This window comes from Trichosurus vulpecula, chromosome X (assembly GCF_011100635.1).
Source record: "Trichosurus vulpecula isolate mTriVul1 chromosome X, mTriVul1.pri, whole genome shotgun sequence".
In the NCBI taxonomy this organism is placed as follows: Eukaryota; Metazoa; Chordata; class Mammalia; order Diprotodontia; family Phalangeridae; genus Trichosurus; species Trichosurus vulpecula.
Window position 1 is genome coordinate 2,535,048 of NC_050582.1, and position 24,397 is coordinate 2,559,444.

Here is a 24,397-nt window from a genome sequence, read left to right on the forward strand (position 1 = left end):
TTCTGGGAGGGGAATAAACATCTCTGCTTCCTAATGCTTATATGGGACACCAAGTGGCAAGGCCAGAGCACAGGAAGACAGCAGCGGCGGTTGGGCTACCCAGCATGAGAGGTGCTGGTGGACAGTGAGGGGCCTTAGATACCTGCACCCCTGAATGCCAGAGGTGGAAGATGCCTCAGGGCTGGTCCCTATTCCTTTCAACTAAGAGCCTGACCTCACCACACTGGCCCGTGGCTTCCCCTTTTAAAGGGTGGGAAGCGAGCACCTCCTTCCTCAACAAACCCAAAGAACTCTGGCACTGAGGCCAGACTGACTCCTTAGAGATGGTCCGAGGCCCCAGGAAGAGGCAAAAGGGAGGGATCTGTTCTTTTTCAATTCTTATTTCCCTCTCCTCCTCCTCCTCCTCCTCCTCTTCTGTCTGTCTTCCCCTCAGGCTCTCTGTTCCTTTCTGTGTCTGCCTCTCTCTGCCTGTCTGTCCCTGTCTCCCCTCTTTGTCTCTGTGTTTCTCTCTCTCTCTTTCTCTCCCTCTCCACTTCTCCATCCCTATCTCTCTCCCCCACCTCCTGCTCCCTGTCTTTCTGTGTCTGTTTCTCTGTCTGTCTCGCCTCCTCTCTGTCCCTGTCTCTCCTATCTCTCCTCCTTGTTTCTGTCTCTCTCTTCTGTCTCTCCCTCTCTCTCCTCTTTTTCTGTCTTTCTGTGTCTCTGTACCTCTGTCTCCATTTCTGTCTGTCTTTCTGTGTGTGTCTGTGTCTCTATTTCTGTCTCTGTCTCTCTCCCCCTCTCCTCCCTCTCTGTCCCTGCCTCTGTCTCGATCTCTCTCTCCCCCTCCTTCTCTCTCTTTTACAGCCTCCCCTTTTGTTTTTTACAGTAATTCCCTGATCTGCCTGTGAGGAGAGAAGGCCAAGGAACAGGGTGCCATATGGTACACCAGGCAGCCTGTGGGCATGTTTTCCTCCATTTTAAGTTGGGAGGCATCTCATTTGACAGATTAGGAAACTGAGGCCCTAACTGGGGATGTGGTTTGTCTGAGATCACACGGGGGTAGGTGGCAGAGCTTGGGTTTGTACCCAGCCACACTAAAGAGCCACAGCAAATGGAGGGTTCTTCAGGCATCATGGCATGTTCAGAGCTGGAGAGGAGAAAAGGGAGTCCTTTGCTTCCAGGAGACCCCTTCATTCTATGGAGGTAAAGTGGTGGGGCAGCCCATGGTGGCGTACCTGTCTGATCATACACTGCAGCAGCCCCCTCATCAGCTTCACGACACTCTGCAGGGAGGGACAGAAAATCAGCCTGTTAGTCCCACGTTCCAGGACAGGAGCGCCCTGAGTCAGCGAGTGCAGCTGGGCCCCGACCTTTGCAAAGCATGTAACTCTATCCCCACTGAGGACTAACATGGCATTTGCTTCATGAGCACACAGAAGAGCACGGGGTGCTGGGAGTAGGGTGGAAAATTACCTGCCGCCTGCATCTAGGCAGGCCAAAGCAAGAAGCCAAGCAACAACTGTCCCTGAATTGGTCACCCAAAAGAGCTGAGGGGCCAGCCCTGAGCTGGCCCCTGGCAGGAGGGGGAAGTCATTCTACTGAAGCCCGGGAGGGCTGTTCAGCTGAAGGGCTGAGGGGGCCTCCCAGCCCCTTGCCCCTTTCTTCTCCCAGAGCCAGGAACTGTGCTGGAAAGAGCACAGAAACACCCATCTGGACCTTTTCCAGGGAACAGGGAGCTTCAGTTCAGAGACAAGTACAGAGGCACCAGGGCCAAAGTGAACCCCCACCCGCCCCTCCTGCTGGAGACCCTGAGAGCTCGCCTCCCTAGCCGGAGGCCCCCCCTGCCCCACTGGGGCCTGATTCTAGACTCTCCAGGCCTCAGGATCCCTGACTCTGGCCCTCTAATGCCCAGGCCCCAGACTGGGACTGCTTACACGGCACAAACTGCACTTTGTAAGCAGCTTTTGTCCCACACCGCCAATGGAGCACAGCCAGGCAAAGAGTAGAATGAGGGCTTGGGGAGAAGCAAGGACATCTGGGAAGTGAAGCTCACTACTCCTGGTGATAGAGATGGCATGGGGTGGGGGGTGGGGGAGTCCCCAAGCCAGCGATTTCAAGATGCTTCCCCCCAAAAAAACAGCCCCCTTCCCCAAAGCAATGCCTTTCCCCTAAGGAGGGAAAGGGAGAGCAGAGGTCTATTTTTAATTGATTGGTGATGAGCTAGGACTGTAAAGCTGGGAGATTTGATTTCGAGTTCCCGCCCTCTCTCTCCCACAAAGAACAAGAGGTGTCATCTTTGAGTTTTACAAGGCAAGTCATACAGCATTGCTCAAGTACTTTGGGGGATTGGGAAGAACTGGGAAAAGTCAGGGCTACACGTGCTCTGTGAGAAGCCAGATGCAATTCTGTAGCCCCACATGGCCCACCCCATGTCCCCTGCCCCAGGGGTCATGTCTGCTTCCTCCTTTCTTCCGTACCCAGGCAAATACACTGAAGTTATTGTTACACACACACACACACACACACACACACACACACACACACACACACACGGTGGGGTCTGTGCTCAAAGAGAAAAGTATAGGCCTAGGATGGAGCCTTTCCAACATTCTGTAAGAAATCTGGCTCTTCTGCTTGCTCCCCTGCCCATTCCCCCCACACCCATCTCTACGACTCTAACTGCTCTCTTACCCTTTGCCATCCAGGCCTGAATCCTCTCATCGAGGTCACTAATGGCACAGCCAAGGAACTTCATGGCCCACGGAGGACAACTTCCATTTCCACAGGCTCCAACCCATTCCCATGCCCTAGTCTTAACCTTGAGGTCAGACTGGAGATGGCAGCTGGGAGGGTCTCCTGGTCCTCCATAGTGGCTGCACATGGCTTCAATTGGCAGATGGATACCCAACTTATTCCTGTCGGAGCTCTGGATGGCCCAGGCTCCAAGAGGGAGCATTGCTTTGAGGGAAGAAGGCAGGCTCTTGGAGGCCCGAGTCCTGCTTTGCAGTTCTGGCTTTCAGGACTACATGCCCTTGTTCAAGTCATGAGACCAAAGATTTCAAGCTTGTCAGGGTCATAGAGGTCATGTACTTCAATGTCTTGTTAGAGAGACAAGGAAAAGGAAGCCCAGAGAGGAGGGAAGACTTTGCCACAGTCCCCAAAGTAATAAGGGGCAGAGCTGGGTAGGACTTGAACCTAAGCCTTTGGTCTCTAGACATGGCATTCTGCATATCTGAATGAGAACCATTCGCCCAGAATGGGAAGTGACTGGACTAGGTGTTCTGAGTCTTGCCTGCCCGTTGAGGGGCAGGGTGGAAGCTTGCCTAAATGTCTCCCCCACAGTAAGATCTCTGAGCAAACCAACAGGGCCTCAAAAGGGGTGGCTATCACTACGAAGTCAAAAACCAGTCTTTCCTTGTGTCCAGCAGGAAGGGCTGTTGGTCCTATGCAAACATCATCAGTCAAACATGAGGGACAACATGATGGACTTGCCCCAAAGAGTATTCTTAGAACAAACATGCTGGGCACAGTGAAACACATTTATTTACAAGAAGCAATCTGAGCTTTAGGAAACACCCCTAGGCGAGGCGAGAGCACAGCCGGTTTGTGAGTAGGAATGATTGCCCTAGCAAAGCAGGCTCTGAACCTCCCAGGAGGCAAGGGGAGAGAGGAGAGGAAAGAGTAGACACAAAGCCTCCTTTTCTTTGCTCAGCTCTGCCAGGGAAGTCCTGGCAGCCTCTCTTCCTCCTTTCCCCCCATCTCCTTTGGGCCCTTTGGACATCCAGCATCCTAGAGGGGTGCCCCAGTGCCCTGAGGGATTTCTTTACCTGCTCTAATTCATAGGCCTTGGCCTTGTCCTCATCTCGGTCTGCATTCTTGCGGTAAGCCAGGCCCAGGCCCCACACCGCCAGTATGCTGTAGACATTATCCCGGACCCAAGCATCTTTCTGATCACAGCTGGCTGGAAGTAAGCCAGTCACAGGATTCTGCAGAGCCAAAAATGGAAGTCAGAAGAGGTCCAAAAACTGGAAGGGTGGGGAGAGGAGAGGTGGGGTGATGGAAGCTACCTGAGCTCTGGGGGAGCTGGAGGAAACCTAATCTGGGAAATGGGCTCGTCATTCCCTTCTTTGGCTCTCCTTCTACTTCAGCTGTGGCTCTCCTCTGAAACCGCAAACCCTGTCATTATAAGGCTGGAGTCTGGCCTTTAAGTCTGAGTTACTGACACTTTGAACAGAACCATAGCTTGAGAACAAGTCTGGGAAGAAGGAATTACAAGCCTCAACTGTGCAATAATACCCAGTCCCCTATTTGCTGGCTGTGTGACCTCTTTGGGCCTCAGTTTCCCTCCTCTGTAACATGAGAGGATTGGGCTCAGTACTCTCCAAGGTCATTTCTATCTGGGTTATTCTGTGATCCTGAGTCCACTGGCCTCTGGGGCCTTGCTTTCCATCCTTGTAACATGAAGAGACTGGAGTGATGGTCTCCAAAGTCCCCCCCTGGCTCCGACAAAGTAAGACTAGACAAGCATTAGCAACCTAACAGAGCAGAGGATCACAGCAGGGGCAGGTCCTCTGGTTTTGTCGGGGCTTTTTCTAGAGCGAAGTAGAGGGAGGGAATAGAAAGAAGAATCAGGGTATCTCAGGGCACTCTGAAAGTGCACCTGGGTCTCGCAGGGTGGCCCTAAGGATCTGGCCCCAGGTCAGCACCTCGGCGCCCCCTGCATGGGCTGTCAAGCCGGGGGCGGAGAAGCCAAGCCAGAGAGTACTTATTAGGAACCTTCAGTGTTCCGGGCGCTGGGGATCCCGAGCCAAAACCTTCAGGGGAGCTTAGAGATCGATCCCCGGGGCAAGCGTTTCCGCTTCCAGGTGGGGAAACTGAGCCCGGGGCGGAGAAGACAACTGGCCCAAGGTCAGGGTTGGGTTCCTGAGAGGCCCCCCCTTCCCTCGCTCTCACCTGATGACACAGGATGGTCTGCTGCACCAGGCGGGCGTAGCCATCAAGCCGGACACCCGAGTTGCTCCTGCTCCTCATTGCGCTTCAGTCCGGGTGGCGGTCGCAGCTCCTGTGAGTTCGCAGCTGCCGGAGGCGGGGCGGGGCGGGGCGGGGCGGGGCTTCTTCAGCGGGAGGGGCGGGGCATCCGCGCGAGGGAGGAGCCTGGTGCTGGGATCGCGGGGGCGGGAGCGGCGCGTGTTCAGACACACAGATATACACACACACACTCACACTCACACACACTCGCACTCACACACACAAAGCCCCCACCCTCAGCTCGGGCCGCCGAGAGGCCCCCTTCCCTCCTCCGCTCCGGGGTAGGGAGGGGAGGCCCTGGGGCGCTTCGGGAGGCGCTTGCCTCGTAAAGCTCCGAGGGACCGACGGCCATTTCCCGACTCAGAGCCAAAGCGCAAGGTGGCGCGAAAACCGGCCCGGGGCTTCTTAGCGCTCGCTTTAAATCTCGCGCAGGCCCAGAGCTGCGAGCTCAGCCCAGCTCCTCCCCCCGCCCCCCCCGTCCCCCCGCCCCCCTCGGCCGACCTCCAGGACAGAGTTGGGAGACGATCCCTAGGGAGGCCCGCGAGCCGGGCGTGGAGCGGGCAGCCGGCAGGGGGCAGCGCGGCCGCCCCTGGGGCCCCGGTTGACGCGAGGAGGCCCTGGGCCGGAGTCAGCGGCCTGCGCAGGAGGGCGTCCTGCATCCCTGAGCCCCTCCGTTTTACTGAGGAGGAAACTGAGGCTAGGCCTAGGTCACACGCAGGTCCACGACACCGCAGGGCCTCCCCTTCCCCCTCCCGCAGGAACCTTCTCTGAAGCCCCCATGACGGGCCGCTTAGCCCGGTGCCCGGAACGTGGCCGGCCCGGAAAGGCGCCCTCCCCCCAGCTGGGAAGGTCAGGGGTCAGCCAGGCTCGCGCTGCTTCCCGTGGCGCTCCTGACCACGATGCTGTGTTGGACAGCGACCATGTAGGCCGACAGCCGGCCCAGGGGGATGCTGGTCCCCGCCGAATGGACCGGCACATGGGCCCGAGCAGCGCAAGTCCACCCTTCCCTCCATGAGCTCCTATTTGCCGGCGCTGCCGTTTGTGATCGTGGAATCAGAGGGGAAAGAAAGGTCACATAAGGAGTAAATGGCAAAGTTGAAATTCAGACCCAGAAAGGTCATCTGGAAATATCACAGAGCTCTAGGCTTCTTGGAGAACTTAAATGTAAAGGGTATTGATACTACACAAAAGAGCTGGCTTAAGGTGAACAAATTTAGAGCAAGAAATTAGATCACTAAAGGATTCTGGGCTCACACCCATTTCCAGCATAGGGAAATTCACCAACACAGAGCTGGCAAATGTTTAACAACCTGCTCCCAGCATAGGGAAATTCACCAACATGGAGTTGGTAAATATTTAACAACCTGCTGGGGGGGGGGTGTTGCAGATGTATGTGTACCACTCTTTGAAGTGAAATCTCCATGACTGCCATTTTCTCCAGCACATTTTTAAGTCTAGACAAACCAGCAAACACTCAATCAAGCCCAGACTTGCTGATTTCCTAGGCATAAATGCCCACTCTGAACTTTTCTCAGTCACCTCCCCAGGTATGAGGTGGCTGAAGCTCCTGCAGCGTGGCAGCCCGAATCATCAGCTTTACAAGGGATCAGAATTCTTCCCAAGCCTTCCAAAACAAGTCATGCTTATACAATAGAGATTATTTCTAACTAGAGATAGTGGGACCATAGGGTAGTGGCTAGACTCAGAAAGATCTGGGTTCAAATCCTCCCTCTAATCCTAGCCAAGTCACTCAGCCTCAATTTCCTCCTCTGAAAAATGGGGATTATAACAGTACCTACCCCAGGAACTATTCTGCAAACCTGGAAGAGCTATATCAATGTTAGCTAGGGACAGAAGAGCTCCATCTGTTAAATGAACTAGAAAGGGCGAAGTGCTCCAGTATCTCTGCCAAGAAAACTCCAAACTGGGTCCTGAAGGGTCACACACAACTGAAAAATAATTCAGCAATAAGAACTGGCTGCCCTACATCAAGGCCTCCATTTCCTCATCTGGAAAGTGAAGGGAATAGATTAGCTCAGTGATACCACACTCAAATAGAAATGGAACCATGGATTTCTGCAGGCTATTTTTCTTTTTGTAATTAATATATCAACACATTCAGGAACTACATTTTAATGTGGTTCAGACCACACTCAAGGGTGTTGCAGACCATATATGGCCCATACATGTTTGACACCTCTGGACCAGAGAGCCTCTAAGGTTCCTTCTGTCTCTGGACTTAACAGTCTGTGATCCTAAGAATCTCCCCTCTTTCACACAAAGTTGCCAAAGTGATATTCCCAAAAGCACAGGTCTGGCAATGTCACCTCCTTGCTCAATAACCTCCAGTGGCTCCCTATTACCGCTGACATCAAATAAAGAATCCTCTGCTTCTCATTTAAAGCACTTAACAACCTGGCCACCTTTTGAGCTTTGTTGGACTTCACTCCCCTTCATGCACTTTATGGTCCAGCCATCCTGGCCCTCTTTGCTGTTTCTCACACACAATATTCCATATTCCCCCCCTCCACACCTTTGTAAGGCTGTCTTCCATGTCTGGAATGTGCCTCTACCTCTAGAAACTGGAATCTCTAGTGTCCTGCAAAGAGCAGCTTCAGCATGTTTATAGAAAATAAGGACACCAGGCTACATTCAGACGGTTCATTCGGTTTTTTTTAGCTGCTTTACGAACCCTTTATTATCATTTGTAATTTGTGTCATTAGCCTTGTACAGATGAGAAGATTAAAAGGTGGAACCCAGAGCTTTTTCCTACATATTCTGTTTTTTATAATCCATCTAAGTGGCCTTTGAGCCTTGGGGAAATCAGATTATATCAAAGAAAATTTTCTATGCTACATTTAGAATAATGTAGTGTGGGAGGGTCTTATGAGCAGATGATTCATTTAGCAAGGCATGAAGCTGCAGAAACAAATCGGGTCCAAGGCTCTCGGTCAGCACAAGGACCCAGAGGTTCATGGCTCTTTGACTTTTACATGATTTTTTAGATTACATTAGAGAGGAACAGGTATGCATCAGCCAAGCTGTGATTAGATCGGGGTGTGTTCGGATGTCTTGTGAGTGCAGAGTTTTACAGAAAACATTTGAAAGCTATGAAACTCAAAGATCAGTGAAACGTAGAGTCACAAAATGGAGTCCCTTTGGCCTAATAAGCACCACCTTCTAATGGAAGTCTCTCCCTTCCCCCAATTGCCTTGTGTTTTTCCTCTTATTTCTCCTAATAAAATGAAAGGTTCTTGAGGGCAGGACAATGCCTGGGACACACATAAATGCCTATTGATTGATTGACTTGCCAAGGATTGTGTAGCTACTGAGTATCAGAGATGGCAGTCTCACCCGGGTCTTGTTGACTCCATGCCCAGCATTCCTGTCACTATTCAAATCAGAAATTAAAAACCAAAAGAGATACAGAAAAAATCTGCAATAAAATACATCCATCAATGATCTCTCTGTCTCCATCTCTGTCTCTGTCTCTCTGTCTGTCTGTGTCTCTCTCTTCCTCTCTAACTCCCTCCCTTCCTCCCTCCCCCCTCAAAAGAATACACAGTTTTAAAAAGTATCTACCAGAAACCCAGAATCACCACCATTATACACAATGGAGAAACATTTGGAACATTTCTACTCAAAACAGAAATAGAACTCAGGCTCAGTCTCATTGCCAATGAAGCATTAGAAATGCTGAGAATTGCACTAAAGAGGAAATCAAAGGGATTTTAAAGGATTCACAGAAGAAACCACCAGGTAAAAATGCCATGATGTGCTTATGACACGAATATTTACTTAGAAAAGCTGTCAGCCTCCATGAACAAAAACTTGGGAAGCAATAAATGAGGGGGCCAGTCCCTAGGCCCCCACCACGCTGCTCCTCCAGCAACAATCATACCTGGTGGTGCTCTGGCCCTTCAGAAAGGCCTTCCAGCAGCGGCTGGCTGACTCCTACTCCAGGATGGTGCCAATAGAGGGACTCTTGTTCAGGTCTCCTGATGAGACAAAGAGAGAAGTCACTTGCAGATTCCACCAACCACATTCTAACCCCTCTCTGCCTTGGTAGATAGTCCTCAAAAGTTGCTGTGCCCCCCACCCTGGGAAACAAATGTGGGAAACCTGGATTACATGGGTGTCAGGGGCAGTGTGTAAGGTGGTGAAGAGGGCCTGGCTGATGGAAATGCTCTTTGGGGAGGCCTGATAGCCAGGATTCCACATGAAACACAGCAAAATGGCCTTGAATAATGCTTTGAGGATGGAGAAACACCAAGTCAAGCATATCCTACATTTGTTGCGTCGACATGTCAGACCAAAGGTGAGAAGTCATGTGACTATGCTCATGCAGATGCTAAATGGACAGAGATTAGGAGAATTAGGGGCAATAAATCTTGAGATGGAAGGTGAAGTCAGGTTGGAGTGAGTGTGCATAGGTCTCAAATAAAATGAATCCATTAGAGTAAGGTTGATTAGCTGGCACTTCAAGGGGAATACACCTAGTTTCCAAGAGTTGCTGGACATTATAAGTGACTTGCAAAATAGGCCCAGGGCTGTCTGGGAAACCCCACATGTAAATGGTTCAGAAACTTATGCCAAAATATGGACCAAAGATACAATGTCTAGGAATACAAAAATTACAAGTCACAAGAAGGTTTCCAAAGGAGAATACTGGGGAAAGTACTGATCTCCTTGGAAAAGTCTTGGACTCAGGGATTCCCCAGGTTCCCCCTGACAAATTGATATTCATTTGCCATCATCTGCAGAAGACCAGGGAGGCAGACTTGGTTTTAGTCATACCAGTGTGAGGCAATGGCCCCACACAGGATACATGCGCTCGAGAAGAGCAGGGTTAGAAATGGAATTAGGGTTGGGGCCAGGGAAGGAGGTCACCATCCCCGCACAAGACACAGCATGGGGTTGATATATCCTGCATGGCACTTCTTTGATTGGTTAGTAGTCTTTCTAGCTTGAAGACAACCAAAATGACATCACTGTGTTGAGGTCAATGTACAGTACGTTCATCTGTGGCTGATCAGACCGATGTGATCTCGGAAGACTCTACCACAAGTCAGGACAAAGAGTGCATATGAGCATTTGGAGCGGAGATGTCTCCAAATTTGCACATTCCATGTTTCTTTTGAGCTCTTGTAATTCTACTTTACTCGTAGAATATAGCACCTTCTTTGATGAGGGCATGCCATGCTGGGCAGCTCTGTGCCAGTCTCCCGTGTCACAGAATAGATACCAAAGTTCTTCAGAGAGACCTTGAGAGTGTCTCTTCTGACCTTCATGTGAGCACTTGCCCTGTGTGAGTTCTCCATAAAATAGTCTTTTAGGCAAACATATTTCATTCAAACAATGTGAGTAGCCCATCAGAGTTGTGTTCTCTGCAGTAGGGTTTGAATACTTAGCAGTTCAGCTCAAGAAAGAACCTGTGTCCAGTACCTTATCCTGCCAGATGATCTTCAGAATCTTCCTAAGACAACTCTCAGTTTCCTGGCATGGCGCTGGTAGACTGTCCAGGCTTCACCGGCATACAACAGTGAGGCCAGCACGACGGCTCTTTAGACCTTCAGTTTGGTAGTCAGTCTAATACCGGTGCATGCGTCAACTTCATCACCTATGTGGAAATCCCTGGAAAGTATATCGCCAAGATAAGTGAACTTATTCACAGCATTCAATGTTTCTCCATTTGCTGTAACCAGTGGTTTTACACATGGATAGTGTGGTGCTGGCTGGTAGAGAGGTGTTTTCTTAGTGTTAATTGTTGGGCCAAAATTGGCACAAGCACTAATCAAGCCATCCTTTGCTGCATCTCAGCTTCGGATGCTGCATTAAGTACACAATCCTGAAGCGACCTGCCAAGTGACAGTCCATGTCCTGCAACGTCTAGTGCACACATTGTTGCTGTGTGGGGCATTCTAAGGTGACTTCCTGAGATGTTAGTGAAGTCTGATGTATGCTAATGTGTATTTGGTGAGATATTGTATGAGTACAGGAGCCATGTTTATCCCGGCTGATTTTGCAAGGGACTGTAAAATTCCAAACACTGGAGAGGTAAATAACAGCTCTGTGGCAAAGTTTGGGCTGGCCACAAAGACCCTGAGAGTCGTGTTTATTCAAAGCTCAGGAAAAGTTTGCAAAGAACTTTACCTTACATATTATCTCATTATTTCTACACTGTATGGTAGGTACTGTTACTATCCCTGTTTTATAAATGAGGAAACTGAGGCTGAGAGAATTTCAGTGACTTTCCCAGGATCACAGAGCTTGTGTCTGAGGTAGGATTCGAACCTGGGTCTTCATAACTCCAAGTCCAGCACTTTATTTTCTGTACCACCTAGAGAAGAAGCTAATGTAAGATGAGGACTAGAGAGCAGGGTTTGCCCCTCCCCTATCCAGCAAGAGTTTTGAGGTGAAGGGGACCCCTGGCACATATACACTGGTAAGTGGTGCTGACATCCCATCTGCTGCTGCCTTCTTCCAACCGAAGCCTCCACCAGAGATAAGCGGAAAAGTATGGGAAAGTATAGTGGAAAAGGCTGGACGTGCTTTGGGTTTTGGGGTTTTAAATCATGGCTGGCTCACTGAAAGAAAAAACAAACACGGCAGATGGGCAGTTCTTAATACCCTCCCCACCCTGCTTTGCCTCAGTTGGGTGCAACAGGCACCCATTTCTAATTATGACCTTTTAAAAAATTCGGTTAAAGACTGTGTCTGACAAATCGAATCAGATTTCTCATAAACTCTTGGGGTTGGCCTTGTCGAGTACATTTCCTGGCACGTCTTCATTTGGAACATGAGGACAGGATAGCTCTGCAGGGCTGGGATCAGGGCTGCTCTTTCTCCTCCCACTCCCACCTCATTGTTAGAGAGGCTTCATTTTCTGACTCAGGGCATCATCATGAGCCATTCATCACTATACTCCCAAGGGCAGAATAACCATGACCTTGGGCCATTTTATAATCTGCCAATCTACCTCATAAGACACTTCATGTCAGTGAAGGGAGTGGAGATGACCTCCTGCGTCCTTCTCAGCTCTTGATCTATAAGCCTCTGACCGCCTTGGAAGTATTGCTTTGTCTAGTAAACTCTCTTGATTAACATCAAAGCCAAAATTCATAAAGAGTCAGACTTGCCCAGTCCCCAGCTGCAGTTTGTGGTCTGCTTCTCCCAGATCGGGTGGGGATGAAAAAGAGAGGCCCAGCTGCCCGGAAAAGCTTCCTTGTTCCACTGAATACACAGCTCCTTAAGGCAAAGGTTATGCCAGGAACGAAAAAAGAAATTGACAATCTCTCACCTAGATCAAGCACCTGGTGAAGTCTTTCGTTGACATTCACTGTCCAGCCTGAGCTGGCTCTTCTGCAGACCAGCCACCCAAATTCTGGGCCTGGATCTCAAGCAGATTTTGGAATGCCTGATGTTGCTTTGAGCTTTGTCGCCCACCGGGTGGCAGTGGAGCCCCAGTAAAGCCACCTGTCTGTGTCCAGCGTCCACCCCACCCATTCCCTCTCCACCCCTACGGTTTTTTCCAAGCTTGCTAAGCCATATTCAGGCACGTGGGGGCAGGGCCGAGCTTCTGTTTAAGAATAGTACCACTCCCTTTAGGATGTCCAGCCTCTGATCTTCAGGCTCACTCAGGCCCTTGCCTAGGATTTAAGGAGGCTCCGGTAGAACTGGGTTCCCCCTGAGCCTCCATGTTCTTCCCATCCTATCCCAATGCCCCTTATCCAGGCTCTGGCTCTTCCCTGTGTCATTTAAGGCATATCTGGCTCCTTGGGAAGCTCCCAGGATATAGATGAGTCAGGGAAGGTTTACACTGCGTCCTCTCCTAGGGGCTGGGCCCTCGTCAGGAGACCCCATGGTTTTGGAGGTTCAGCAGGCAGTACTATATGTGGGGCCCCCAGGAATAAGGTCAGGGAAGGCTCCAGGAAGCACGTAGTCAGTAGGAAGGGATGGTCAGTCATGTCTTTCCCATGTCCATGTTGTGTGCCAGCACTGTACTTGGGAAAGGCCATCAAGGGGCTCTAGTGTCTGGATCTTGCCTGGTCTGAGGTCAGGTCAAGCATGCTCTGGAGCAAGGCTTCAGGCAAGAAACCAAGTCATCTAATCTGGGGAACCCCTATCTTCCACCTTTCCAATGACAAAGGCTGCTTTGAATAGACTGTCATAGACTCCCAGATTTAGAGTTGCACGGGGCTTTAGAAGTGATCGAGGCCAACCTCACAACTGCACAGAGGAGGAGACTGAAGCCCCCAGAGGGAAAGTGACTTGCCCAGGGCAATACAGTTGGCCAGTGTCTGAAGTGGGATTTGTATTCAGGTCCTCCCAACTTGAAGCCCAGTGCCCCATTCACTCCATGAGGATGCCTCTAGTACATGAGTTCTTAACCTGGGGTCCTCAGATCCCCAAAGAGGTCTGTGAATAGATTTCAGGAGGTTCTTCTTGAACCATCTTGAACCCCTTGGATGGGAACAAAAATGACATCTTTACTTTTGCTAACCTCTAAATGAAATTTAGCATTTCCTTCTATTCTGAATGTAGGCACCAAAGCATGATACTGAGAAGGGGTCCATAGGCTTCACCAGACTGACCACCAAAGGGCTCCATAGCACCAAAAGGGTGCAGAAGAGCTCTACTCAGCTGCAAGGCCAAGAAAAATCAACATGTCCATAAGTGTTTACCTATGGGCAAGGCAGGACAAGGCAGCAGGGGGATGAGAAAAGCTGGGGGGTTCAAGATGAGCCAACAGTAGGAAATGGCAGCCAGAAGGGCTAACGGGCCATTGGGAGGCATCCAGAGGCTTCCCAAACAAGCACTCTCTTATCAGGCCATATCATCAGATTGGTAGGGGCTGGGGCTTCTGGATTGAGTGGAGGCAGGAAGTTGCTTGTTTTACCCTTGGGTCCCTCAGGGCTACTTGTGCATTCCCTGTGCACTCAGGGGACTTCTCACTCTCTTGGCCCATAGACCCTATTCCAGAAACCTGGTAGAAACCTATGCCTGTGAGTGCCAGAAAACCAAGACCACCTTTCATTCATTCTCTTCACATTATAGATGAAAGTTCTATGTAATTGAGACCCATGAATGAGCAGTCATTAGTCCAAAAGATAGATGTTGCTCCCCAGAGTCACTTTCAGTCCTGAGGGCCAGTGCCTGTTAGGCAGAAGTCTTCCCCCAAAGTCCTCTCCTGACCTAGCTGCATCCTGCTAGTAGAAGGGAAATGGGCTCTTTCTGGCTTTGTCTCCCTCAGATTTCCAGAAGCCCTGCTTGGTACCCTCTGGCTGTCCAGAATGGCCGCCTTGTCTACCAGTTTTCCCAGTGAATGTAAAGACAACTTGAACATTCTCTAGTCTTTCTGTCTTTCATCTCCCCAGGCAAAACAAGGGCACCTCCCACCCAGAGTCCTCCTGTTCTCTTCTCGAGGTCACTGCTTTCCCTGTAGGCTTTTCCTCTTCCTCCCTTTTCCCTCGTTTCTCCTAGTTGCTAACTCCATCCATCACTGAATCCCCGGGGGCAGACACAAGTGGTTTTCCCCCAATCACTCAGCCCTGAAAGGGCTGGGGCAGGGGCCATATTACAGGAAGAATGTTCCAGCACTCCTAAACTTGTCAGGGAACTATCTTCATGTTAAGGCTGAGGTCCTAGTAATCTCTGGGTACATACAAAGGGAAAGGGATGTGGCAGGTAACCTTGAGGTTGGCATTAAGGCAAGGTAATCGGGGGCCAAGTCAGGATTAATGGTTTCCTGGGCTGCAAATTGTTTGGGGCTGGGAGGAGAAAGGGCTGCCAGAGATTGGGGTGGGGGAGAGATTTAAGCCATGAGCTCAAAGGTAGTTGGGTCCATGGAATTTAGCAGGACAAAGAGGGGGCTGTAGAGCTAAGAGATCGATTGGGAGAAGAGAGGTGGGGTTGGAGTTCTGCCAAAGAGACCAAACTCAGGCAGGGAAAGAGCCAGAAAGTTGGAGCCAATGGAGCTAGGAACACGCTCCAGGCCCCAGTTGTCTGGCCTGGGGGAGCCAGAGTGGTAACTAGGATATTTTTGTGTCCTGGGAGGGAAAGAGGTGAGATCTGTAAAAGGAAAGGCTTGGACTCATTAGCCTCTAAGGGCCTTTCCAGCTCTCAATCTACGGCCATGACTGTGCTTCTGCAAGGGGGTGGGGGGAAGAAGTGAGTAGAATGAGGTGAGGCAGGAACCCTCTGGGAGCCAGGGAACTCCCTTCCATCCTTGCCCTGCCTCCCAGAGACTCTCTCTTCCTTGAAGATGCAGCTTCTCCAAAACCATCTTTTGCATGAAGCCCCCTTTCTAGATCCCCCCAACTGCTAGGGACCTCTCTCCTAAACTGCCTTGTACTTAACTACTCTGCATAGACTTGTGTTGATTCACTTGCTGTTTCTATATTCTATAACTCTATCCATTTTTGTGTGTTCTGGCTGCCTCCCCTCTTAGAATGTAACCTCTTTCCCAGTAGAGATTTGTTCATTGTTTGTCATTGTGTCCCTAGGGCCTAGCATAGTGCCTCCTACCTAGTTACCATGGCCTAATTGCTCTTCTTGGGAGTCCAAGACCCACTGGTAGGTTTAGGTTGTAGGCATATATTTAGGGAAAGGTGGGGAATATTCGATTGTCTCCATGAGCAGGAAGGGCATCCTCTGCTCTGCTCCTAAGAAAAGGGGAGGATCCAATCCTTCATTGACTACTGGAGGCTCAGCAAAAGAATTGTTGGAGGCTGCTCCCCACCCCTTATTGCCAACATGCATGTGATACAGAGCCAAGCTTCCTTCCTTCGAAATCACAGGAGCTAACTCTGCCACTTTATGTTTGGCTGACCTTCCCCCGCTGGGCCTCAGTTTCCTCCTGAACAGGACAGAGACTCTCAACTCTTTTCCGGCTCTAAGTCTGTGATCCTCTGAGGAAGAAAGGGGTCCACATTTCAACTAAGCTACATTTATGGGGGTCTTAAAATCGTCTTCTGTACAAGCTTTGGGAACCTCGATCACATAAAATCAAGACCTTGGAAGGGCCTCAGAGGTCATCTTACTCAATCTCCTTATGGAGGCTGACAAAACTGATGATAGAGAGAATCATAAAAGAGAAAGTGCACTGGAAAGCATTTTGAATAAATCAGATCATGTCTACTTTTGGGGCTCGGAGAGGAACCCAGACTGTTGGGAGCCATCCTGGGGAAGTTTCCCCGTGGCTCCTTTCCATCTCCATGGGGGGTCATGGAAACAGCTTGGAAGAGGCACCCGGAGCCCCCACCCCCAGGAGACTAGCCAGTGTGTTGGCCCAGGCAAGCCAATCCCAGTCATTTAGCTTCCTGAGCATGTTCCAACAAGAAGGACAGCCGGGAAAAATGGTAGTGTTCACAGAGCTGCTTGCTTGTTCTTCTCCTAAGCAGTGAGTTCAAGGTCCCAGGGAGTGATGAGTGTGGTGGCGTCTCAGCCACCAGGGAAGGAAGAGGGTCTGGCAGGCTAGCCAGTGCCTGATTCTAGGCCTGAGATGTCAAGACCCTGGTGGCAGGGCCAACCTGGGGAGGAGAGGTGACCGGAGGGGCCCATGGGAACCTGGGAGAGAGAATCCTCCCAGGAGACCCTTCCCAGGGGAGCAAGCCAACCTCCTCACTTTGCAGAGAGGGAAAGGATTTTTCCTGAAGTCACAGAGGTAGTGAGTCTCAGGGCTGGGATTTGAACCTGGGTCCCTTTGATCTGGAATCCAGAACTCTTTTCGATGTCCCAGGCTGCCTTCAGGCCCTGGGTTTGCTTGATGGCTGGCTTCCTCAATACTGAATGTTGTGTCCTATGAATTACTGGCCTTCTCTGATGCTCTGCTCCTTCCCAGATGGCACCTACTACCTGCTTCACCACATGGCATCGAGGTCTAGACAGAGACCTCAAGTATGGCTGATAAAGCTGGTAGCCTGGCAACCCTAATTCAAGGGGGCAAAGGGGGCCTCCAAGTTATCACTGAGTCTTCTGCCTAGATGAGGGCTTGGAAAGGTTTGAAATTCAAGGGGGGCAGAATGGGATGTTAGGTGAAGGTGGGTCCTTGGTGGCAGGAGGGAGCCTCTGGAGCTGGTAGAAGGCCCAGCTGGCCCAACAAATTGCTCCCAAGAAGTGGAGGTGGGACGAAGTAGAGCTCACCAAGCCCCAACTATGGAGGGGGCCCAGGATTAACTTAGCACAGCTGCCACTGAGGTGGGCTGCCAAGCTTGATGCCCAATCCTCATAGTCCTGGCCCATAGCAGCCATAAGAGGTCAAAAGGCCACTCAAAGCCACCATAGGAGAGGGCCAAGTGGCAGTGCCTGGGATGAGGGCCTTGTAGGGGAAGCAGGAGTAGGACATCCATCCCTGGTTCTTTTTCTCAGGGACATCTGCAACCTCTCATGGAGATATTTTCCCCTCTTTAATCTCTTAGAGTCAAACAACTATTGGAAAGCTTCGGAATCAAGGAATTGTCCCTCTAACCGCCCCCCTCCCCAGGTGTTAATCATGAAGGACAGCTTCTTATGGCCTTGAAGTCCAAGCCTTGCCTCTGACACATACTGTGTGACCCTAAGCAAGTACCTTCCCCTCTCTGGGCCTCCTTTTTCTTGTTTCTGATTGGACTAGATCAGAGGTATCAACACACAGCCACGCAGCCCCACCCCAGCCTAAATCAAATCAAAATGCAATTGGGAAATATTTACCAAAATAAATAAAAATCTAGCAGAATACAGATAATGTTAATAGGTCAAGATGCTGCCCAGAGGGAACCTTGGGTAACGTTTAGTGCCCCTGTTTGAATTTGAGCTTGGCATCACTGGACTAGGTGACTTCTAAGGCCCCTCCTGCTCTAGACCTAGGGTTCTGTGACCATAAAGTACTGGAAATGGGAGGGGCACTCTGAGCAGACCAAAGTCTTAAATAACAGCTGGGATTTCCATGCCTGGAAGGTTTACACACACACACACACACACACACACACACACACACACACACACACCCCCGACCATGTATGTGACTTGGGTCACCCAGCTCCTCAGAAGCTGACCTGGGCCTAGCCCCCAAGGCTTCAGACTCCACACCTAGGACTCGATTTCGTTGCTCCCTGACCTTGCCTCTGCAGGGTGGGGAGTCATTGGAGAGCCCCCCTTTATTTGGGCCATATGCAGGCTGAGAGAGCCCATGTCTCCAGCACCCTCAGAGAGGCATGCAGCAGGCTTGTGTGCCCAGGCCCCGCTCTACATTGGACCCCTTAAAGCCAGGGCAGCCCCAGGCTAGGCACTCGCCAGCTTTAAAAGGTCACTTGTGAGGCAGGCATAAGTAACATGGGGTCTGCCTTTTTCCCAAAACCATCGTCCACTGAGCAAGGCAGCTCACAGAAGCCTCTTTCTCTTCAAATACTGCTGGAGCATAGAACTAAGAACAGTGAGAGCTGGCGCTGGGCCTGCAGAAAGAAGGACCCAGGCCTTACAGCTTGTGACTGAAGGGAGGTAAAGTGGCTCCTCCCGCCTTGGCCAGGCTCTGGGCCAGACCTCAGCAAAATGTTGAAATAGCTGAATGCTTGTCTTTTGCTTCTTCCCCTCCCTTCTGTACTCTCTCCTTCTCCCTAGTGCCTCTCTGTCCTCCAGGGTCTCTCCACACTAAAAGGAGCAGCTGGTGGCGAAGTGGATAGAGTGCCGGGCCTGGAGTCAGGACGATCTGAGTTCAAATCCTGCCTCAGACATTTGCTAGCTGTGTCCCTTCCCTTCTGTCTGCCTTAGTTTCCTCACCTGGAAAATGGGGAACATAACATCTATCTTCTAGGATCAAAGCGATCATATTTCTAAAGCTCTTAGTACAGTGCCTGGCACATAGTGGGCACCATAGAAACGTTAGCTGTTATTAGCATGAAAGTGCTCTATGCTCCCCAATTCATGACTTCCTCTATTCCCCAAGCAAAATTACTATTCATTTGGTTCAAGGAAGCAAGTGCACTGAACTTCTTTGCACTAATGTGTGAATGACTGATTAGCCCCCATCAGACACTAAATCATCACACATTTTAAAGAACTTACTGTGTGCCAAGCTCTGTCCTAGGCACTGAGGTTACAGAGTCAAAAATGAAACCGTCTCTATGCTCAAGGAGTTCACCTTTGATCAGGAGAGACAACACACTTGAATATGAATGGAATGGAAAACTATTGTTCCGTAAGAAATGGTGAGCAGGCTGACTTCAGAAAAACCTGGAAAGACTTACATGAACTGATCCAGTGAAGTGAGCAGAACCAGGAGAACACTGTACACAGTAACAGCCACATTGTATGAAGGCTAACTTTGATACACTTAGCTCTTCTCAGCGACACAAGGATCTGAGACAATTCCGAAAGACTCATGATGGAAAATGCCATCCACACCCAGAGGAAGAACCATGGAGTCTGAATGCAGTCCCTTTTTTGCTCTTCATTTGCTCTTTTTTGTTTTGTTTTGTTTTTTCTTATGTTTTCCCCTTTTGTTCTGATTCTTCTTTCACAGCATGACTAATGTGGAAATATGTTTAATATGACTGTACATGTATGGCCTATATCAGATTGTGTACCGTCTTGGGGAGAAGGGAGGGGGGAAATTTTAGAACTTAAAATCTTATAAAAGTGAATGTTAAAAACTAAAAAGAGATTAAAAAAAGAAATACTTGTGGTTGGGGAGATCAAGAAAGATTCCATTAGAGGGTTTTATGTAGAAGGTGGGGCTGAAGTGAGGAGCAAGGGCATTGCAGGCATGTGGGTGAGCTGAAACAGAGTGTGTGAAGGGTCTGGATTGTGTACAACCAGGATGGAAAGGGAGTCCACTGCCAGGTTATGAAGGGTTTTAAATACTAAATTGAGAAGTTTGGATTCAATCCTAGAAGTAATAGGGAGGCACTGGAGTTTATTGAGCACAGGAGTTACCTGCGTAGATCCCCCTTTAGAAATATCCCTCTGGCGGCTGAGCGGAACATGGATTGGAGACATGGAAGACCTGAGCTGGGAGCTTTTGCATTTCTTAAGAGGAGGTTTGTTAACTTTGTTAAGTCTGTAATTAGTGGAATGCTGGTGGTATTAGAAAGCCATGAAGAACCACAATTCAGGGGCTACATTGGGGAGGAGAGATTTTGTAGCTGTAAGGCTACTATATAGGTGAGTCAACTGCCTTATGTGGCCTCTTCTCCCACTTTTGAACTAATGGCACTGTCACAAGTGGTCCCTTGTGGGACCTGGGGGGGCAGGCCAGGAGTCAGGGCCAGAAGCCTATGGGGATTCTTGCTGAAAGCTCTCCAACTCTGTCCCCAGACCCACTTTGATGTGTTCAGAGATTCCCCTTGGGGGCCTCACTGGAGCTCCCCAGGAAGGCCCCAGCAGCCATTTGCAGGTATGGGATTGCCTGTCTGGCCTATTCCCCGTGGGGCATTCACTTATGGACTTGGCATCCATAAATTCTGGGAGAGGAAATCCCCAAAGGCTGGCAATGAAGAGAAAGCGGGATGTTGTTCTGGCTGGTAACAGCCCTCCCCAAATCCCTTGTGTGCCCAGAGGGTCCATGGGCAACACCTTTGCCTATATATTTCACAAGCTCTGCCTCCAGCAGAAGTAACCTTCCAGCAAACCCAACGGTGCATTAATCCAAGTGAATTTATCTGCATAATTCAGGGAAAAACAACTGTTTATGCCCTGATTAACACCCCCCCCCCAATCCACCAGAAATGAAAAGAAATGGAGGATTTTCATTTCAACCTGTCGTGGTGGTCTGTGTTACCAGTCAGTCACTGTGTGAATCCCAAAGTTCCACCTTACCTTGTCTTATGTAGACATGACCTATAATGCTTTCCTCCATCCATGACTTCTGAAGTTGAAAAATCCAGGAGTGGCTGGCTAAGTAAAAACACTTTAGGAACAACTGAGGCCTGACACCCAGGTGTCCGGGACTTTGCCTTGCTCCTGGTGACAGGTGTTCAGGGACCTGTGAAGAGGATAGATTGATGGCTCCTGGAGCGAGGAGACCCAAAGACCAGCCCCCCAGGCACAGCCTCCCAGGCCCAGTCCCCCAGGCCTAGGCCCAGCCCCCCTGCCACAGCTCCAGCTCTTCCAATTGGGGGAGGGGAAGCTGTGCCTGGCCACCCTTCGGGACACTTTCAGATGATTCCAAAGACAAGAGGCAAAGGATGAGAACACTTGGCCTTTGTCTTGTACTTTATTGCATTGTACAAATATGCCTCATGTTTGTCTAGAGTCTTACTTTATGGTGAGCGAGACTGTATGTAGAGGCTTCACACACACTGTGTCATTTGGTCTTCCAGTGAGGAAGGAGGGTGGATAGTATGAAACCCCTTTGTAGGTGGCACTAAGAAGAAATGTCTTGTTGAAGGCAACACCAAGGCTGGTGCCTGTCCGTGCCCCGTCCGTGCCCAGGCTCCTCATGGCTCAGCATTTGGCTGTACTTTTTTATGGCCAAGTTTTGGAGAAATAGCCTGTTTTTCATGGGAATGGCTCGAGTCCAAATCTCAGGGGCCACAGATATCACTGTTCCAATATTCATTGTGCAGACTCCAAAGTATTGTCATGCGGCGTGTGGACCTTGGCACAGAATGAGAAAGGGGGCAAATCTATGGATGGGAGGGAACTTAGAGGAGGCCAAAGGGGAAACTGAGGCTCAGAGGGGGAAAGGACTTACTTGAGGTCACACAAGTGTATCAGTCTGTCTCTAAGCATCCAAATGGCAAAGGTAGCATGCCAAGTTCTGTGAAATCCTGGGAGGGAGGCAGGCGCCATGACCCTCCTGAATCCAGGCACGTAGTCCATGTCCACCAAGATTTCACAAATAGTTAAGAGGCATCTTGTCTCTTGGGAGAGAATCAAAACATCACTCACTTTCTGAGATGGAAGGGCTCTTTACAATCATCAAATCTGATCCTCCTCCTCCTTAGAGAAGAAAGGACCTAGCTGATGTCACACAGCTTGCCAGTGGCAGAATAGGGACCTGGGGTCAGTGGGAGATACTGGGTAGCATGCTGGACTTGGATTTAGGAATTCCCCCCACCCCCGCCATCAACACTGTGTGACCCTGGGCAAATCCTGTCCCCTCTCTAAACATCATCGGAAAACTGGAGAAAGGCAGGCCAGTAGCGATTCCTTGGCAGAGATATTGGGAGGCCTAAGTGAGGTAGGACCATAGAAAGGGTGGCCGCTCTCATTCGGTCTCCCTTTGTCTCCATGACTGAGGCATTCTGAGAGCAATCAAAGAGGTTCTCGGGGATCCAGAGAGCATGCAGTGAGGAGACGGTCAGCACAGCAGAAAGAGTAGGAAGCCCAAGCTCTGACCTACCTCCCCGTGTGGCCTTGGGGCACGTTCTTCTCCTCTACGAGCCTCCATGTGTTCATCTATAAAATGGGAGGGTCTGCAAGGCAAGTCAACAAGTATCTAGTAAGCACCTACTGTGTTCCAGGCTATAAAACACCGTCCCTGCCCTTGAGGAGCCTAAGCACCAACAGTGAGAAACAACAGTGTGCGTCCAAGATCTGGAAAGGGGTGGAAAGTAATGTGAGCAGGAAGGGCCTCCTGAAGAAGGGACTTTGAGCTGAGCCTTGAAGAAAGTCAGGGGTGGTAATGAGGAGGGAGAGCATTCTTGGCATGGAAACAGCCAGAGCAAAGGTGTGGAGATGGGAAAGAAGTGTCCTGTGGCAGGAAGGTAGGAAGGAGCCAGGTTAGAAAGACTGAAGTGCCAAACAGCCTGGAGAGAGCAGAGAGGTGAGAGGTCTGAGCACTTAGGCAGCTGAGTGGAGGACGGACTAAAGTGGGGGGAGACTTGAGGCACAGACACGAACCAGTGGGAATGAAGTGATGGGACCTGGACCAGAGCAGCAGCTGGGTGAGTGGAAAGAAGGGCCTGTGCACCGGCAATCTTGTGAAGGTACAAATGATGAGACGTGGCACCAGATTGGCAGGGGTGGGGGGGGAGCACAAGTGGGGAGTCGAGGATGATCCCAAGGTTGGGGGCCCATGGGGTGCCCTCCACAGTAATAGGGAAGTTGAGAAGAGGAGGAGGTTTGAGGGGACATGCTGAGTTTGAGATGTCCAAGAGGCCTGGAGGTCAGGAGAGAGCTGCGTATTGAAGCTATGGGAGGTGATGAGATCACCAGGTGAGAGAGTACACAGGGAGGAGAGAGGGAGGCCCAGGACAGAGCACCCTCACCTTAGTGGCCTTGGTCTGAATGAAGATCCAGCAAAGGAGACTGAGAAGGAACAGTCAGACAAGTAGAAGGAGAACTGGGAGCAAGTGGTGGCCTGGAAACCTCCAGAGAAGAGGGTGGTCACCAGTGTCAGAGGCCGCAGGGAGGTCAAGAAGGATGAGAACTGAGAAAAGGCCACTGGATTTGGCAGCCAGGAGGTCATGGGTCACTTCAGAGAGCAGTGTCAGGTGAATAATGAAGTATTGGGAGTGGGGGAGCAGCTAGGGCATGGGAAGCAGCTAGGTGGCGGCAGCTAGGTCAGGGGGGGCAGCTAGGGCAGAGGGAGCAAACAGGGCAGGGGGGCACCTAGGCTAGAGGGAGCAGCTAGGGTAGGTAGGGCATGGGGGAAGCTAGGGCACGGGGGGGGCGGGGGCAGCTAGGACATGGGGGGCAGCTAGGGTGCAGGGGGGTGTAGCAACAATCGTGCTAGCAGCTACTGTGGCTGTGTAAAACCAACAACAACCAGCATACAGAAGGACTGCTAACACAGGTTCTTTGATCTGCTTTACTAAGTTACAAACATACACAATATAAACAGACCAAATCACAATTCATAGTTACCAGGAAAGCATCAATATCTGGGTTCACAAGCCAGGAGGCTCTTACAGTGGCTGCCCAGAGTCCCACGTCACTCTTCCAGTGGCTCTGTTCAGGGCTCAAAGGATTCACATCTAGTTAGCAAAAGGGTGTGGGCCTGGGGCTTTGCATAAGGCTCAATCAAAGACAATTAATTTACCATTCTAAAACAGTAAAAAAAAGTCCCACTTTAATTACCAATACAGGGGGGCAGCTAGGGCAGGGGGGCAGCTAGAGCGCAGGGGTGCAGCTGCGGCAGGGGGGCAGATAGGGTGCAGGGGGGCAGCTAGGGCACGGCACGGGGGGGGGGATTCCAAACAAGAGAGGAGGCAATAAGTAGATAGGGAGAGATTGAAGATTAAAGGGGATGAGAACAGACTGTTGTGAAAAGCCAGGGTGGGGGGCATGGATCAAGAGGATTATTTCCCAAAGGAGACATTTGATACGCATAGACGTTGTGACCTGACCATACTCACACCGTAAATAAGCATTTGAGCCCAGGACTCCTGCCTCCCAATCCAGGGCTGGCTCCTTGACTCCGGACTGCTTCTCCAGGGCAGCCCTGAGCTTGTGAGGGTGTTACAG

At 50.5% G+C, this 24,397-nt stretch overlaps 1 protein-coding gene across 1 annotated transcript in view; it reads right to left on the bottom strand.

Annotated features, from left to right (window-relative positions):
- PHKA1 (phosphorylase kinase regulatory subunit alpha 1) overlaps positions 1–5,072 on the bottom strand; it is a gene marked incomplete in the record, with an annotated part of 50,282 nt that extends 45,210 nt beyond the window's left edge. Inside the window, 3 exon segments of the mRNA XM_036740190.1 lie at positions 1,218–1,265; positions 3,810–3,968; positions 4,936–5,072. Of these exon segments, the coding sequence (XP_036596085.1) occupies positions 1,218–1,265; positions 3,810–3,968; positions 4,936–5,013 (285 nt within the window).
- Positions 5,073–24,397: the final 19,325 nt, after the last annotated feature.